This window comes from Panthera pardus, unplaced genomic scaffold, assembly GCF_024362965.1.
Source record: "Panthera pardus isolate Hobbes unplaced genomic scaffold, ASM2436296v1 HiC_scaffold_13, whole genome shotgun sequence".
Classification (NCBI taxonomy): domain Eukaryota; kingdom Metazoa; phylum Chordata; class Mammalia; order Carnivora; family Felidae; genus Panthera; species Panthera pardus.
This window is the reverse complement of record NW_026526688.1, coordinates 43,628,108-43,644,583: the sequence shown is the minus strand read 5'-3', so window position 1 is coordinate 43,644,583 and position 16,476 is coordinate 43,628,108. Positions and strand designations below refer to the sequence as shown.

Here is a 16,476-nt window from a genome sequence, read left to right as displayed (position 1 = left end):
CTGTTGATAAGACTTCCCATTGAGTGGTCTTGGCATTCTTGTTATTAATCATCTGACCATATCAATTATATATTATTGATAGCAATAACTGAATAAATAAATGGAGATAAAAGAAAATTCTTCCTTATAGTGTAATCAATATAGAAGGAATAATGGAGTAAAATAGTTATGAATGGATGCTCAAACTAGTGGGTGAAAGTTTTATGAGGACCCAGATACTTACATAATCTAACAACTATCTCCTCACAAATTACTTATTAATTACAAATGGAAGCATGTGGAAAAACCTGGAAGACAGCAACTTAACCAAGTGATCCAAAAATAACAATACAATATTAGGACAAACTGACAACATGTATCTCCTAAGAAGGACAAGTTCACTTCTGTGAAGTATTTCAGCATAAAAATACATGAACACACACACACACACACACACAAACTCAAACAGCTTAAAGGTGGTGTGACAAAAGCTGGGGTAATGGATACCCTCAACACAACACTTCCCCCCCATATACATTTAAGCCATGGGATTAGATCCAAGTTGTTAAACTGAGATCTTAGAAACTGAGAGATGTTTTATATTATTTTGAGAGGTAACATAGCAAATGGGCAAGGTCAAGGTCTCTGAAACCAGATCTCATAAGTTTAAATCCTTGTTCCATCACTTACTAGCCATTTGACTTTGACAAGTTAAATATCTATGCCTTGGGGTCTTCGTCTATAAAGTGGGAATAATAATAGTCCCAACCTCACAGGGCTGTTGTGAGGATTTAATAAATAAATCTATAGAAAGTGTTCACAATAGAGACACACACCTAGTAAGTACCATAAAGGTGTTTACTATTTATTTATTTATTTATTTATTTATTTATTTATTTATTTAAGAAACCATCAGTTCCTAACCTAAGTATCTGATGGCCTCTTGAAGTACAAAATCCCTTGGATTAAAAATCAAGCAAACAAAACACAACCCAATCCTGGAGTAGGGCAGTTGGGAAGGTGCTCATTTGCAACTGCAAATACTTCAAGCTATGGCATGTCACTGAACTTGGAGATAGGAAGAGATGTGCACATTCAGCTCTGGAGCTATACTACGTGGCTCCAGGACACCACTGGAAAGGTCTTATTTTCATTAGAATTTGAGGGTGTGTTTCTGAAATTGAAAACTAAGTTTTCAGGTGAATATTTGAAATATTAAAATTTTTCTCAATGCAAATACTGTCAGCCTCTGTAGCTTAAAAAAACCCAACTATTTGTGGGTGTGTTTGTGTGTGCATTAGAAACCAAACTATTTGATTTGTAGGATTAGCTCTGTAAATAAATAAAATTACACTAGATCAAAATGCAAAAGTAAGCTTGATGATCCATCTGATAATTTTACTTTTCACGAGAAAATAGTTTTAAATGATCATTTGAGTTTTTTAAAATGATCCTAGGTGTGCACTTCCAATAAAACGTGCCATTGTTTTGAAGGCTACCGGCCTCCATTTTGTGAAACGCGTGGCAGAGAAGCTTCTAGTTTGCCTGAGAAACAGGGCAAGTATCTAATATCTTTACGTATTCAGTTAATAAATTATCAAAGTGCTTATCCTCACAAAAACAAAGTTAGATTTCTATCACCTAGAGGCCAATATTTGCAATTAAAAGGTAAATAGGCTTATTTTCAAGAAATGAAAACCAAATATATCTTCTTAATCTTGCTCTTCCAATATTAACTCTCAATATCATGATTGAAACTGACAGTATCTTTTAAAATTTTTATTTACTGATGTCATTGACTTTTTCCTTTAGACTATATTGTAAATTTGTTGGATAACCTTGCAATTACATGATCCCACTTTATATATTGTTGAAGTTTTTGGTCCAACTTAGAGTGCTATAGTGAGACTTTGCTACAGCTGCTGTATGATGTAGAATACGTTGGAATTTCCTGGAACTTGTTTTATAATGTTTTAGAATGAGAGGTTGTAGAGAGAGTTCTAAATATTATATAATTATATTATTATTTTTCCATGTTTCTTGAATAACAACAAAAATTGGTTTGCTGCAACTTGAAAATAAAAGTAGATGGTTTAATTTTTTGGCTCTGATTTTTAATGTATTTCTATTTTAGGTTTAATCATGGAAAGAGCTTTTAGGAAGGCTGAAAAGAACCGGTGGCTTCTAGGTTTCTACATTGCTTTGCCTATTCTCATCATAGCAACCATAATAGCTATTGTTTCATGGAAGAGTTCAAAAAAGTGGTTCACCAAGGAAGAGGAATCCTTGAGTAGCGAGTAAATTGAATTTGTGTTCTGAAGTTAAACTTTAGTACCATTTGACTCTAGCCATATATAAGGCAGTATCATGAGCAGCAACTATACTTTACATCTTGCAGGGATTTTGAGTACTACATAAATATCTCATTCAATTGTGTGAGATCGTTTTGAATATCCCCACTTTAAAGATGCAAAAATTTGGGAGTGTAGTTTAAATAATTTGCCAAAGTCATTGCCTTGGAAATTAACAGAGGAAAAACTCAAATGTATCCCTATGTATTGCTTTCAAATACTTAAGTGGTTCTCAAATTGTGATCTGTGTTACCTACAGGAGAAGCACCAGAAATATTTATTAGAAATGCAGATTTCTAGTCCTTTTTCTTTAATGTTCACTTATTTTTGAGAGAGAGAGAGGGAGTGCACGGCAGAGAAAGAGGGAGATAGAGAATCCAAAGTGGGCTCTGCGCTGACAGCAGAGAGCCTGATGGAGGGCTTGGACTCACAAACCATGAGATCATGACCTGAGCCAAAGTGGGAGGCTTAACTGACTGAGCCACCCAGGCACCCTTCTAGTCCTTATCACAGATTACATATTTCAGGTTTTGTTGCTGTTTCATCTAAGAAATAACTTTAAAAATATTCTCTGGGTAAGGTATTCAGCAAGTTTATAATTTAGCCTGTAGCATATTTTAATTTTTTTAAAAAAAGTAATTCAAACACAAAATCAGAGAACATGGTGACATACTCATTTGCCCATCAGTGGAAATAAACAAATGTTAATATTTTTCTTGTTTCTTTTATGAGATAAACTATTGCATTTACGGCTGAAATCCCCTTCTAGTATTATCTCCCTCTCTGCAGAGAACAGCCTCTACACTGAAAGTTGATAGGTATTAAATATTTTTGCTTACATATGGCTGTATCCATGTGCCTTATCTGGAATTGTATATTAATACTTTATTATTTGGAATTATATATAATTTTAAATATTTCACTTTATAGATTTGTTTCCTCTTCTGATTTTGCTTATGTGTTTCTTTTTCCCTTTTTATTTTTCATGAGCAGTTTTCTCAGAGGTTTTTCTACTTTATTGATAATTTGAAAAATATAACTTTTGGTTTTGTTGAGATCTCTATATTTCCTTAGTGTTTACTATCCTTAAGTTTTGTTCTTTTCCTCCTTTCTACTCTGTTTATCTTTGCTCTATTTTAATTTTAGCTTTCTTGAGTCTAATGCTTTTCTTAAAAACTAATTTTCAACATTTTTTTATTTCCAACATATACTTTTAAAGCTAAAACTTTCCCCTTTATATGATTTCATGTACAGTCTTCAGTTTTTAAGTTTTATTTTTGAGAGAGAGAGAGAGAGAGAGAGAGAGAGAGAGAGAGAGAGAGAGACAGTGTGAGCAGGATAGAGGCAGAGAGAGAGGGAGACATATTCAGTTTTTAATGTACAGTTGACATTGAGTTCACAAAATTAGAAACTTGTAGTATGATTTCTTGTTTAAATTATGAATAAATTGTAGTCTTTAGCTTCCAATTATAGATTGATTTATATTGCTGAAAAAATATTTTCCAATTTCATTACCTTTTTGGGAGACTTGTTTCTATGATTTATTCTTAAATTTTGGAACCAGAATGAAAGTCAATTTTTGTATGGTTGTATGTATGCTTCAATTATTGTGACATAACATGTTTGTTGTTTTCATTTTGAAAACAAACTTTTTAATTATGTTGTTTCAAATCATTTTTTCACATGTTGGCATTCCCCCCCTTCCCCATAAAATTTTTCAATATTTCATGGCTTTCCTTCTGATTGTTGACACTTCTGCTTTATATATTCTGAGGAAGTGACTAAATGCATAATGTTCAGTTTAGTTGTGATTTCTTGGCATATTATATTTTTATCATTAATAATTTTATCTTAAATTCTATTCTCACTGTTTTATATTGCTATGCCGACATGATCTTTGATATTTAGGCTTACCTAGTATGTCTTTTCTCATCCTTTATTCTCAATCTTTCTTTGTTTTTAGTAGGTATCTTGTAAATGGCCTTTATATGGAAGACACCAGTGGAGTTTGTTATGCTTATATGCTTCATATATGATGGCATATAATTTAGACTGAAATTAACCATTTTATTTTTTCTTATTTACCGTCTTTTTTTTGCATGTTTTTTTCCTTTCCCTCAAGTCAGTTTTCTTTATTGTGTTTTTCCTGTTCTCTTCTTTTCTTCTATTACTTGGTAAATTTTAATGTTTTTATTTTTATATGATTTTCTTTAAATTTTAGTATTTATAGATAATGTTATAAAATGTCTAAATTTAATCATTTGTAGTCCTCTCAATAACACAAGGATCTCAGCCCTTTAACACTAACCTCTCTTCTTCAATCTGTTTGTAATTTGGCTTTTCACCTTTCTCCAAATAAGCGTTATTTCGTTGTTGTTGTTGTTGTTGTTGTTGTTGTTGTTATATTTAGTCAGTACTTAATAGGAATTCCTATTATATTTCTCAAGTCTTTGCTTACTATTCTTTTATTTTAAACTTTTTGTTTTGAAATAGTTTAAGAAATATAAAAAGTTTCCTTATATCCTTCATTTGGTTTTTGGCAACAATAACATCTTACATTAACATAGTGCATTTTCACAGCTACGGAATTGGTATTGGTACTGTATTATTAATTAAACTATAGACCTTATTCATATTTACCAGCATTTGCATGCACACATTTCTGAGTGTGTGTGTGTGTGTGTGTGTGAGTGTATAGTATTATGAAATTTAATCGCATCATTTGTGATACCACAATCATCACCATTCTTTTTGGAATCCTGCTTTTTTCATGCAAGGTTTGATTTTATTTTTAGGAAGTACAAATTTTAGTAGTTATAAGAGTGATTGTCTATGTGTGCTAATCTGTTTGACTTACATGCCTGAAAATGGCTTTATTTCATTTTCACTCTTGTATGGGTATAGAATTTTAGGCGAACAATTATTTCTGTAAGCCCTCTTGTGATATGCCATTGAATTCTGGCATGTACTGTTGTTGATGTCTGTTGCCGACTTAATTTATTTTTACCTTATGCTTAAACTGTATTTCTTCTTTAAGTTAGGTTCCCAAGTATTCTTCTGTCCAAAGTCTTATGTTATTAAATTATTACCTGTTGTGATGAATTTGTTTTTATTTATCCAGCTCTGAACTCAGCATAATCTTTAATTATAAAGTTTTTCTTCAATTTTAGAAAATTCTCAATGATCTCTTCAATGATTGACTCTTACCTCTCTCTTTTATCTTTCTGCAAGTCCTATATTTTAGGGTTTTCTATTCTGACATTCATGGTGGTGGTGATGATGATGGTTGTTTTCCTTCTCTTCATTAATCACCTTCTCCTCCACTTCCTCCTCCATTTTTTCTATCCTTTTGACACTAGAATGAGGCTTTTAAAAACTGAGCTATACTTTACATATAGTAAAATTAATATTCTTAGTGTGTGTGATTCTCTGAGTTTAACAAATACATAGTAACAAATCCATATGCATACCATGACTGCAATAAAATGCAGAACAATTCCATTACCCCGCAAATTCCCTTAACTCCACCTCCTGCTCCTCTCACTAACAGATCTGTATTTTTTGCTGTAGTTTTGCCTATTCCAGAACTTTGTATAAATGAAATTGTACAGTATGTAGTCTTTTGAGTCTGCCTTCTTTCCCTCAGGATAATGCATTTGAGATTCATCTATGTTGTTATGTGCTTGTTTTTTTTTATAAATATACAGATTTATTGAGGTATAATTGATATACAGTAAATTGCATATGCTTTAAGCGCATAATCTGGTATGTTTTGATAGTTTGAAAAGTAACACCCATGAAACTCATGAAACCATCACCACAATCAAGGTTATGAAGATATCTGTCATGCCCAAAAGCTTCCTTGTGTTCCTTGGTAATCTCCACTCCTGCCTCTTCCATCTCCCTTATCCTCAGACTACTGCTGAACTGCTTTCTGTCAGTATAGTTTAATTTGCATTTTCTAGAATTTTATATAAATGGAATCCTACAGTATGTGCTCTTTATTTTTGTCTGGTTTATTCTATCACTGTAATTATTTTGCAATTCATTCATGTTCTGATGTATGTCAGTACTTCTTTTTTTATTGCTGATAGGTATTCAGTTGTGCAAATACAGCATAATTTGTTTATATGTTTGGGTTGTTTCCATATTTTAGCTTATTATAAGTAAAGCCACTATGGACATTTATATGCAAATCTCTGGGAATATGTGCTTTCTTTTTCTTGGGTTAATACCCAAGAATAAAATGGTAGGGCAATATGGTAGATATATTTGACTTCTAAAGAAAGTGCTGAGTTGTTTTTCAAAGCAGTTGTACCATCTTATATTCCAGCCACTAGAATGTGAGAATTCTAGTTCCTCCACATTCTTGCTGACACTTGATATGGTAATATATTTATTTTTAAAATTTTAACAATTCTGATAGTGTGTAGTGGCATCTCATTGTGGTTTTAATTCACATTTCTCTAATGACTAACGAAATTGTCAGTTGTGTTTTTTTGTTGTTATATGTACTTTTTTGGAGAAGTGTGTGTGCAAATCTTTGGCCCATTTTAAAATTAAGTAATTAATTAATTAACTTACAGTTTAGAAGTCTTTTACTTATTTATTTTTGTACCTATTGTGCCATGATTTCATAGGGAATGGGTTCCAACAGCTCAGGCACCTTTCAGTTGATTCTCACAAAATGTGCTCCTCTGGGTGGAGCAGATTGGTGCTTCAGTGGAATCCAAGTACGTTTCTTTTTGGCTTCCTTCTTTCTCTGACCATTTTCCTTCACGCGTTTCAGGAGGCTTTCTCGGCTTTTAGAGTGCCTGATATGCTCATTGGGTGCATTAATTCTCTTGGCATGAATTTTGCCCTTAATCATAGCATGCTAGGTACATTGTAGACTCAATTTTGCCATGTTAACATTTGTGGGACATTCTGTTTTGAACTGTGCCCATTCCCTTGATGTCTATAAATATATTAATTGTAGATTCACATGTGTGGCTAAAGAACAACTCCATGTTTTCTAAAAGGCGCAAAGAATGTATAGCTGGTGCCACTCCTCTTTCCCTTGTGTTGGTCATTTTGAAAAACTATGGAAGATGGTGGTTCCAGCTGGAAGGCTCCATTTTTTGGTTGGCTTATCTTTTTTATTCCTGAGTTGTTCAGATCTTGTGGTCATTCTTAAATTAGTTGTTTTCTTATGATTGCATTCTGAGTGTTCTGTATATATTCTGGATATAAGTCTTATTATATATATGATTTGCAAATATGTAGATTAGGAGTAGTCTAAGACTTATTTTTTTTTATCCTTTCAAAGAACAAAAAGTTTAAATTTTGATGAAATCCAATGTATGAATTTCTTCTTTTATATATCATGTTTTTGGTTTTGTGTCTAGGAAATATTTGCCTAACCAAAATTCATAAAAATTCTCTTCTAAAGTTTTATAGTTTTAGGTTTTGCATTTAGGCCTATATATGATTTGAATTAACTTTTGTATGGGTTAAAAGGTATGGATAAAGTGGTTGTTTTCTGTGTAAGAATATCCAATTGGTCTAACACCATTGTTTTTAATGCTTTGTTAAGTGGGATCAAAACAGTCACCATTACTGAGGCAATACCCTTTTGAGTAACTCTACCCAATTCTCCATAGCATAATAGTTTGAAACTCAGGTGGTGGGAACATAAGCTTTTCCTGTCCCTATGTGAACACAAAAGATTGCTCAATTTCAAATAATATTTCTCTGGCTTAGGTAGTTTCCTCATGTGTGTTCAATAATCAGTACTTTGCAGAAGACACAAGAGGGATCTTCCACAGATCTCAGGAGCTCTCTGTGTACAGCTCTTTCCCTTTCTGGAGTTTTCCCTGTGAATTCTAGCTGCCTTGGCCTCCCAAGACTTCCAATTCTAATAGCTCAACTCAGGGAGATTTCTGGGCTTTGTCTGGGTCCCCCTGGATGTACTATAGGCTGAAAACTCTCACCAGGCAGTAAGAAGGGTCAATCAGTAGGTCTCACCTTTTTTATTCCCCTCTATCAGAGATCACTGTCCTGTGCTGCCTAATATTTAATGTCTGAAAATCATGGTTTCATATATTTTGTCCATATTTTTAGTTATTTTAGGCAGGAGGATAAATCAAGTCTGTAACTACATTTTGGTCAGAATTGGAAGTATGCCTTTACAGTCTGTAACCGTACTTTTGTATTTGTCTCAACACCTCACATTGTGTTAGATTTTTTTATTTCACTTTACCATTTCTTCTGCCATCACTGTCCTGTTCTGGATTTATGGATTCTATTCTTGTAAAGATCTCTATGGAGATTTTGAATATTATTACATTAAAGTTTTTTAATCGTTTGTGTTTTTTGGTGTGTGAATTCATTGTTTTGCTGTGGATGTTCACATTAGCTCTCAGTGGTTTGTAATCAGACTCTTTGATCTTCAATGTCTTTTGTTTTCCTGTGAGAATTCTGCATGTTTGTGTTGAAGAAAAATACATGTGGATTGTTTCACTTTTGCTTCTTTTATCAAGCAAAAATATTTAAAATAATTGCCATGTAATTGTTCAAGAATTTGTGGGAGTGTGAACTGGGGTCCTAAAATTATACTTTTCAAAGGCTTGGATTCCTACTTCTTTCAATGATACATTTTTCCCCATCTTCGTATCTTCATTTCCCTCCAGCATTCCAAAGGCCACTAGTCAGAATTTTTATTATTCCTGTTTCATGGGTGATATGGCTCTTCATGGCTCTCAGGTTTAATTAAGGAACTCATGGTTTTCCCACCATGAGGCAAAGGCCTTGAACTCCTTCTAAGAAAGAGCTATTAAATCTCTAGCCCCAAAAGTGTTATTACTGGTTTAGATACCCCTGAAATTATTGAGTATTAGCTCCTGTTTACCGTTTGAACTCTCAGTTTCTTCATTTTTATTAGCACTGGGAGAAGTCTTTTCTTGTTGTTAATCTCAGTCATGTGTTAAATGTTTGCGTTATTTTTTTCAGCAGTTCCTCTGTTATGAGGAATGGAAGGAAAGGGGAAAGAAATTGCCCTGCCACCTCACTCTGCCAGACTGTCTAGAAGTCAGTATGGTTGTTGTTGTTTTTTTTTTTTAAATTCACAAATGTAGCATTTTTTTTTAAATCAATGAATAAAAGTTAAAGGTTGGGGCATGAAGGTCAGAATCAGGCATTCAGGGTCAAATCTGTATTCTGTATTCAGAAGCAATAAGGAAAAAACAATTTGTGCCTATTTGATAGTCTCCTCACTGTGGGATTTGAAATTTGCACTCTTTGTAGATGAGGTATATGGGTAAATAAGAGTATTATTTTTTTCTGTCTTTGTTCAGTGACCTTGAACATTATTTTCTTTATTGGTAACTAGTCTTGTAAGAGAGGTAATACTGTTTATAAGATGGTCTGACTTTTATTCATGTAGTTGGCAAGACTTTCTTAGGACTAACATGAGACACAATTTTCCATTTTTTTAAATATCCAGGTTAGAAGGCAGCACTCACACATATGCTAGCAGGTAAGTAAATTAAAAGGCGTCTTAAAATATATGTTGTAAATTAAGAACGAATTAATAATTCATAATTTTTAGATACTGTTTGAACAGCTGCAATTAGTAAAGTAATGCACTGAAAACCAGGCTACTAATATATATAGCAATTTAATTTCTAGTAAATTAGTCTATTATTCATTTAATAAATGTTATTGGAAGCCTACTCTGAGAAAACAAGGACTAAAATAGCCAACTCTAGTAAGAAATAAGATGTACATAATTAGTAAAGAAAAAGACTGTATAGTGCCTAGAAATAGCCCAACTTGTGTTGTATTCATGTATTGCTTGGGTAAATAAACAAGCAGATACCTGACATTTCATAGATTGTACATGACTGAGCTCAGATAAAATCTATAATAATTATGGATTGGGAAGAACTAATTATATTGACCTAACTGTGCTGTTAGTATTTTGTCCCCATTAGTGTTTCTTACCCATAAATTCAGCCCTCACTGTTTTATAATTGCTGTGTGAACATTCTATTTGTTAGATTTATATGATACAATTTTTCAGTCCTTTTGCTTTCAATCTTTTATTTAAGGTGGTTTCTTAAAAACAACCTGCCAATGGAGCTTAAACATATATAATCTCAAGAGTTTCTCAATAGTTGAATTTTTTTTTTTCAACGTTTTTTATTTATTTTTGGGACAGAGAGAGACAGAGCATGAACGGGGGAGGGGCAGAGAGAGAGGGAGACACAGAATCGGAAACAGGCTCCAGGCTCCGAGCCATCAGCCCAGAGCCTGACGCGGGGCTCGAACTCACGGACCGCGAGATCGTGACCTGGCTGAAGTCGGACGCTCAACCGACTGCGCCACCCAGGCGCCCCTCTCAATAGTTGAATTTAATATGTGTATATACTTGCATGTTTGCTGATGTATTTAGACTAAATTCTGCCACTTTATTATTTTTTGTTCTATATTTCATACTTTTCCAGTATTTTATTTTTCTACTTTCTTGTACTCTATTGTATCAATTGTACTTTCATTGTTTTTTATTTCCTCCTATTAATTTAGTCATTACATGTTCTAATTTTATTCTTTTAGTGATATTATTTAATGATTGAATTGTATTATTATTTAATTTTTGATATTAAATGTTAACTTCAGCTATAATGAGCATTTACAGTTTTCTAAGAACATCTTAGCCCATTTAGGGGCGCCTGGGTGGCGCAGTCGGTTAAGCGTCCGACTTCAGCCAGGTCACGATCTCACGGTCCGTGAGTTCGAGCCCCGCGTCAGGCTCTGGGCTGATGGCTCAGAGCCTGGAGCCTGTTTCCGATTCTGTGTCTCCCTCTCTCTCTGTCCCTCCCCCGTTCATGCTCTGTCTCTCTCTGTCCCACAAATAAATAAAAAAACGTTGAAAAAAAAAAATTAAAAAAAAAAAAAAAAAAAAAAAAGAACATCTTAGCCCATTTAACCCTATAATCTTTTATTCACTCTTATTATTATTATTTGATATTTAGTTACTCCTGAATTTTAACCTCCTGCAAACAAGTCATCATTGTCATTATTGTATTTAGTCAAAACATACTAGGATTTCACTACATGTTTACCACTTTATTTGCTCACTATTCTTTTTTGAATTTCACTCCATCTTTTTATGTTCAATCTCCCTTTTGGTGAAGTACGTCTCTTAGAATTTCCATCAGTGAGTCTCTGTGTAGTAAGTTATTTATCTTACCCACCTGAAATTATCTTTATTTTCATTCTTGAATAAGAGTCTATGAAGTGTGAACTTTTAATTTGAGAGTTATTTTGTCTTGACTATTTGAAGATATGTCATTGTAGTCTGGCATTTACTGCTAGAAGATGATGATAAATCTTCTCTTAGTGTGTTTATACATTTATTCCTTAATGGCTAATAGGAGTTTATCTGTAGTTTATCTGTTGTATTTCTATTGCTGCATAACATATTACCACACCCTAGTGACTTAAGACAATATTTATTTGTTATGTCAAAGTTCTGTAAGTTAGAAATCCAGGTGGATTTGGCTGGGTTTTCACAAGACTGACTGTAAGGCCTGAAGGCCAGGCTATGTTCCTAACTCATTCAGGTTGTGAGCAGAATCTAATTTCTTGCAACTGTAGGTTTGAGGTACCTATTTACTTGCTTGCTGTCTGCTAAGGGTCCCTCCCTATTCCTAGAGTCTGCCTGCATTATTTCTCATGTACCTCCCTTCATTTTCAAAGAAAAAGGGCGTTGAACTGTTCCTTAGGCTTTGACTCTCTCTTACTTCCTTTTCTGCCACCAGCAGAATACTTTTTTTTTAAGTTTATTTATTTTGAGAGAGAGAGAGAAAGAGAGAGCAGGGGATGGGCAGAGAGAGGAAGAGAGAGAATCCCAAGCAGTCTCTGCACTGTCACTGCAGAGTCTGATGTGGGGCTTGAACCCACACACTGTGAGATCATGACCTGAGCCAAAACTAAGAGTCAGATGCCTAACCAACTGAGCCACCCAGGTGCCCCCAGAATACTCTACTTTTGAAGGGCTCATCTGATTGAGTCAGGCCCACCAAAAATAAACTTTGTTTTTTAAGGTCAACGGATTTGGAGCTGGGAAATCTTTTCAGTACTTTGAAGAATATTTGAATAACCAAGGTATGGGGAACTTAGTGAGCCACCTCTAGAATTCTGCCTAACAAAAGCCTCTACATTTTCTTCTTGTCCCAAGACTTGTTATTTCATTATAATATATTCTGTAGAGATTTTTTTCTTTTTTTTTAAATTTTCTTTTTTATATTTTAAAATTTACATCCAAGTTAGTTAGCATATAGTGCAACAATGATTTCAGGAGTAGATTCCTTAATGCCCCTTACCCATTTAGCCCATCCCCCCACCACAACCCCTCTAGTAACCCTCAGTTTGTTCTCCGTATTTATGAGTTTCTTCTGTTTTTGTCCCCCTCCCTGTTTTTATATTATTTTTATTTCCCGTCCCTTATGTTCATCTGTTTTGTCTCTTAAAGTCCTCATATGAGTGAAGTCATATGAGTTTTGTCTTTCTCTGACTGACTAATTTCACTTACCTTAATACCCTCCAGTTCCATCCATGTAGTTACAAATGGCAAAATTTCATTCTTTTTGATTGCCGAGTAATACTCCATTGTATATATATACCACTTCTTCTTTATCCATTCATCCATCAATGGACATTTGGGCTCTTTCCATACTTTGGCTATTGTTGATAGCACTGCTATAAACATGGGGGTGCATGTGCCCCTTCAAAACAGTACACCTTTATCCCTTGGATAAATGCCTAGTAGTGCAATTGCTGGGTTGTAGGGTAGTTCTATTTTTAGTTTTTTGAGGAACCTCCATACTGTTTTCCAGAGTGGCTGCACCAGCTTGCATTCCCACCAAAAATGCAAAAGAGATCCTTTCTCCGCATCCTCGCCAACATCTGTTGTCGCCTGAGTTGTTAATGTTAGCCATTCTGACAGGTATCAGGTGGTATCTCATTGTGGTTTTGATTTGTATTTCCCTGATGATGAGTGATGTTGAGCATTTTTTCATGTGCTGGTTGGCCATCTGGATGTCTTCTTTGGAGAAGTGTCTATTCATGTCTTTTGCCCATTTCTTCACTGTATTCTTTGTTTTTTGGATGTTGAGTTTGATAAGTTCTTTATACATTTTGGATACTAACCCTTTATCTGATATGTCATTTGCAATATCTTCTCCCATTCTGTCAGTTGCCTTTTAGTTTTGCTGATTGTTTCTTTTGCTGTGCAGAAGCTTTTTATTTTGATGAGGTCCCAAAAGTTCAATTTTGCTTTTGTTTCCCTTGCCTCCAGAGAGAGACATGTTGAGTAAGAAGTTGCTGCGGCCAAGATCAAAGAGGTTTTTCCCTGCTTTCTCCTCGAGGATTTTGATGACTTCCTGTCTTACATTTAGGTCCTTCATCCATTTTGAGTTTATTTTTGTGTACAGTTTAAGAAAGTTGTCCAGGTTCATTCTTCTGCATGTCACTGTCCAGTTTTCCCAGCATCACTTGCTGAAGAGACTGTCTTTATTCCATTGGATATTCTTTCCTGCTTTGTCAAAGATTAGTTGGCCATACGTTTGTGGGTCCATTTCTGGGTTCTCTATTCTATTCTATTGCTCTAAGTGTCTGTTCTTGTCCCAATACCATACTGTCTTGATGATTACAGCTTTGTAGTATAGTGTGAAGTCTGGGATTGTGATGCCTCCTGTTTTGGTTTTCTTTTTCAAGATCGCTTTGGCTATTTGGGGTCTTTTCTGGTTCCATACAAATTTTAGGATTATTTGTTCTAGCTCTGTAAAGAATGCTGGTGTTACTTTGATAGGGATTGCATTGAATATGTAGATTGCTTTGGGTAGTATCGACATTTTAACAATATTTGTTCTTGCTATCCAGGAGCATGGAATCTTTTTCCATTTTTTTGTGTCTTCTTCAATTTCTTTCATAAGCTTTCTATAGTTTTCAGTGTATAGATTTTTCACCTCTTTGGTTAGATTTATTCCTAGGTATTTTATGGTTTTTGGTGCAACTGTAAATGGATCAGTTCCTTGATTTCTCTTTCTGTTGCTTCATTTTTGGTGTATAGAAATGCAACCGATTTCTGTACATTGACTTTATATCCTGCAACTTTGCTGAATTCATGAATCAGTTCTAGCAGTTTTTTGGTGAAATCTTTTGGGTTTTCCATATAGAGTATCATGTCATCTGTGAAGAGTGAAAGTTTGACCTCCTCCTGGCCGATTTGGATGCCTTTTATTTCTTTGTGTTGTCTGATTGCAGAGGCTAAGACTTCCAATAGTATGTTGAATAACAGTGGTGAGAGGTGTCATCCCTGTCTTGTTCCTGACCTTAGGGGGAAAGCTGTCAGTTTTTCCCCATTGAGGATGATATTAGCGGTGGATCCTTCACATATGGGTTTTATGATCTCGAGGTATGCTCTTTCTATCCCTACTTTCTTGAGGGTTTTTATCAAGAAAACATGCTGTATTTTGTCAAATGCTTTCTCTGCATCTATTGAGAGGATCAAATGGTTCTTGTCCTTTCTTTTATTGATGTGATGAATCACGTTGATTGTTTTATGGGTATTGAACCAGCCCTGCATCCCAGGTATAAATCCTGCTTGGTCGTGGTGAATAATTTTTTTAATGTGTTGTTGGATCCGGTTGGCTAATATCTTGTTGAAGATTTTTGCATCCATGTTCATCAGGGAAATGGGTCTATAGTTCTCCTTTTTAGTGTGGTCTCTGTCTGGTTTTGGAATCAAGGTAATGGTGGTTTCATAGAAAGAGTTTGGAAGTTTTCCTTCCATTTCTATTTTTTGGAACAGTTTCAAGAGAATAGGTGTTAACTCTTCCTTAAATGTTTGGTAGAATTCCCCTGGAAAGCCATCTGGCCCTGGACTCTTGTTGTTTGGCAGATTTTTGATTACTAATTCGATTTCTTTACTTTATGGGTCTGTTTATGGGTTATGGGTCTGTTCAAATTTTCTATTTCTTCCTGTTTCAGTTTTGGTAGTGTATATGTTTCTAGAAATTTGTCCTTTCCTTCCAGATTACTGATTTTATTGGCATATATTGCTCATAATATTGTCTTATTATTGTTTTTATTTCTGCTGTGTTGGTTGTGATCTCTCCTCTTTCATTCTTGATTTTATTTATTTGGGTCCTTTCCTTTTTCTTTTTGATCAAACTGGCTAGGTGTTTATCAATTTTGTTAATTCTTTCAAAGAACCAGCTTCTGGTGTCATTGATCTGTTCTGCTTTTTTTGGTTTCGATAGTATTAATTTCTGCTCTTATCTTTATTATTTCCTGTGTTCTGCTGGTTTTGGATTTCGTTTGTTGCTCTTTTCCCAGCTCTTTGAGGTGTAAGGTTAGGTTGTGTATCTGAGACCTTTCTTCCTTCTTTAGGAAGGCCTGGATTGCTATATACTGTCCTCTTATAACCGCCTTTGCTGCATCCCAGAGGTTTTGGGTTGTGGTGTTTAGGAATATACTTTTTAATTTCCTCTTTGACTGCTTGGTTAGCCCATTCATTCTTTAGTAAGATGTTCTTCAGTCTCCAAATATTTGTTACCTTTCCCAAATTTTTTGTGGTTGATTTCGAGTTTCATAGCGTTGTGGTCTGAAAATATGCACGGTATGATCTTTTTGTACTTACTTAGGGCTGATTTGTGTCCCAGTATATGGTCTATTCTGGAGAACATTCCATATGCACTGGAGAAGAATGTATATTCTGCTGCTTTAGGATAAAATGTTCTGAATATATCTGTTAAGTCCATCTGGTCCAATGTGTCATTCAAAGCCACTGTTTCCTTGTTGAGTTTTTGATTAGATGATCTGTCTATTCCTGTGAGTGGGGTGTTGAAGTCTCCTACTATTATGGTATTACTATCGATGAGTTTGTGATTAACTGATTTATATATTTGGGTGCTTTCACATTAGGTGCATAAATGTTTACAATTGTTAGGTCTTCTTGGTGGATAGACCCCTTGATTATGATATAATGCCCTTCTTCATGTCTTGATACAGTCTTTATTTTAAAGTCTAGATTGTCTGATATAAGTATGGCTACTCCGGCTTTCTTTTGTTGACCATTAGCATGATAGATGGTTCTCCA

General features: G+C 34.5%; 1 protein-coding gene across 9 annotated transcripts in view; it reads left to right on the top strand.

Moving 5' to 3' along the window:
• Positions 1 to 16,476, top strand: part of ADAM32 (ADAM metallopeptidase domain 32) — a 171,483-nt gene that overhangs the window by 145,132 nt on the left and 9,875 nt on the right. For 5 of the 9 annotated variants that reach the window (XM_019440725.2, XM_053901053.1, XM_053901057.1 and 2 more), the window contains 3 exons: positions 1,437 to 1,536; positions 2,114 to 2,276; positions 9,814 to 9,846. The exons of 2 other annotated variants lie outside the window; for them this stretch is intronic. In XM_019440725.2, coding sequence (XP_019296270.1) covers positions 1,437 to 1,536; positions 2,114 to 2,276; positions 9,814 to 9,846 — 296 coding nt within the window. The remainder of the gene's footprint in view (positions 1 to 1,436; positions 1,537 to 2,113; positions 2,277 to 9,813; positions 9,847 to 16,476) is intronic. 2 more of the 9 variants (XM_053901054.1, XR_008421608.1) reach the window with 2 other exon arrangements.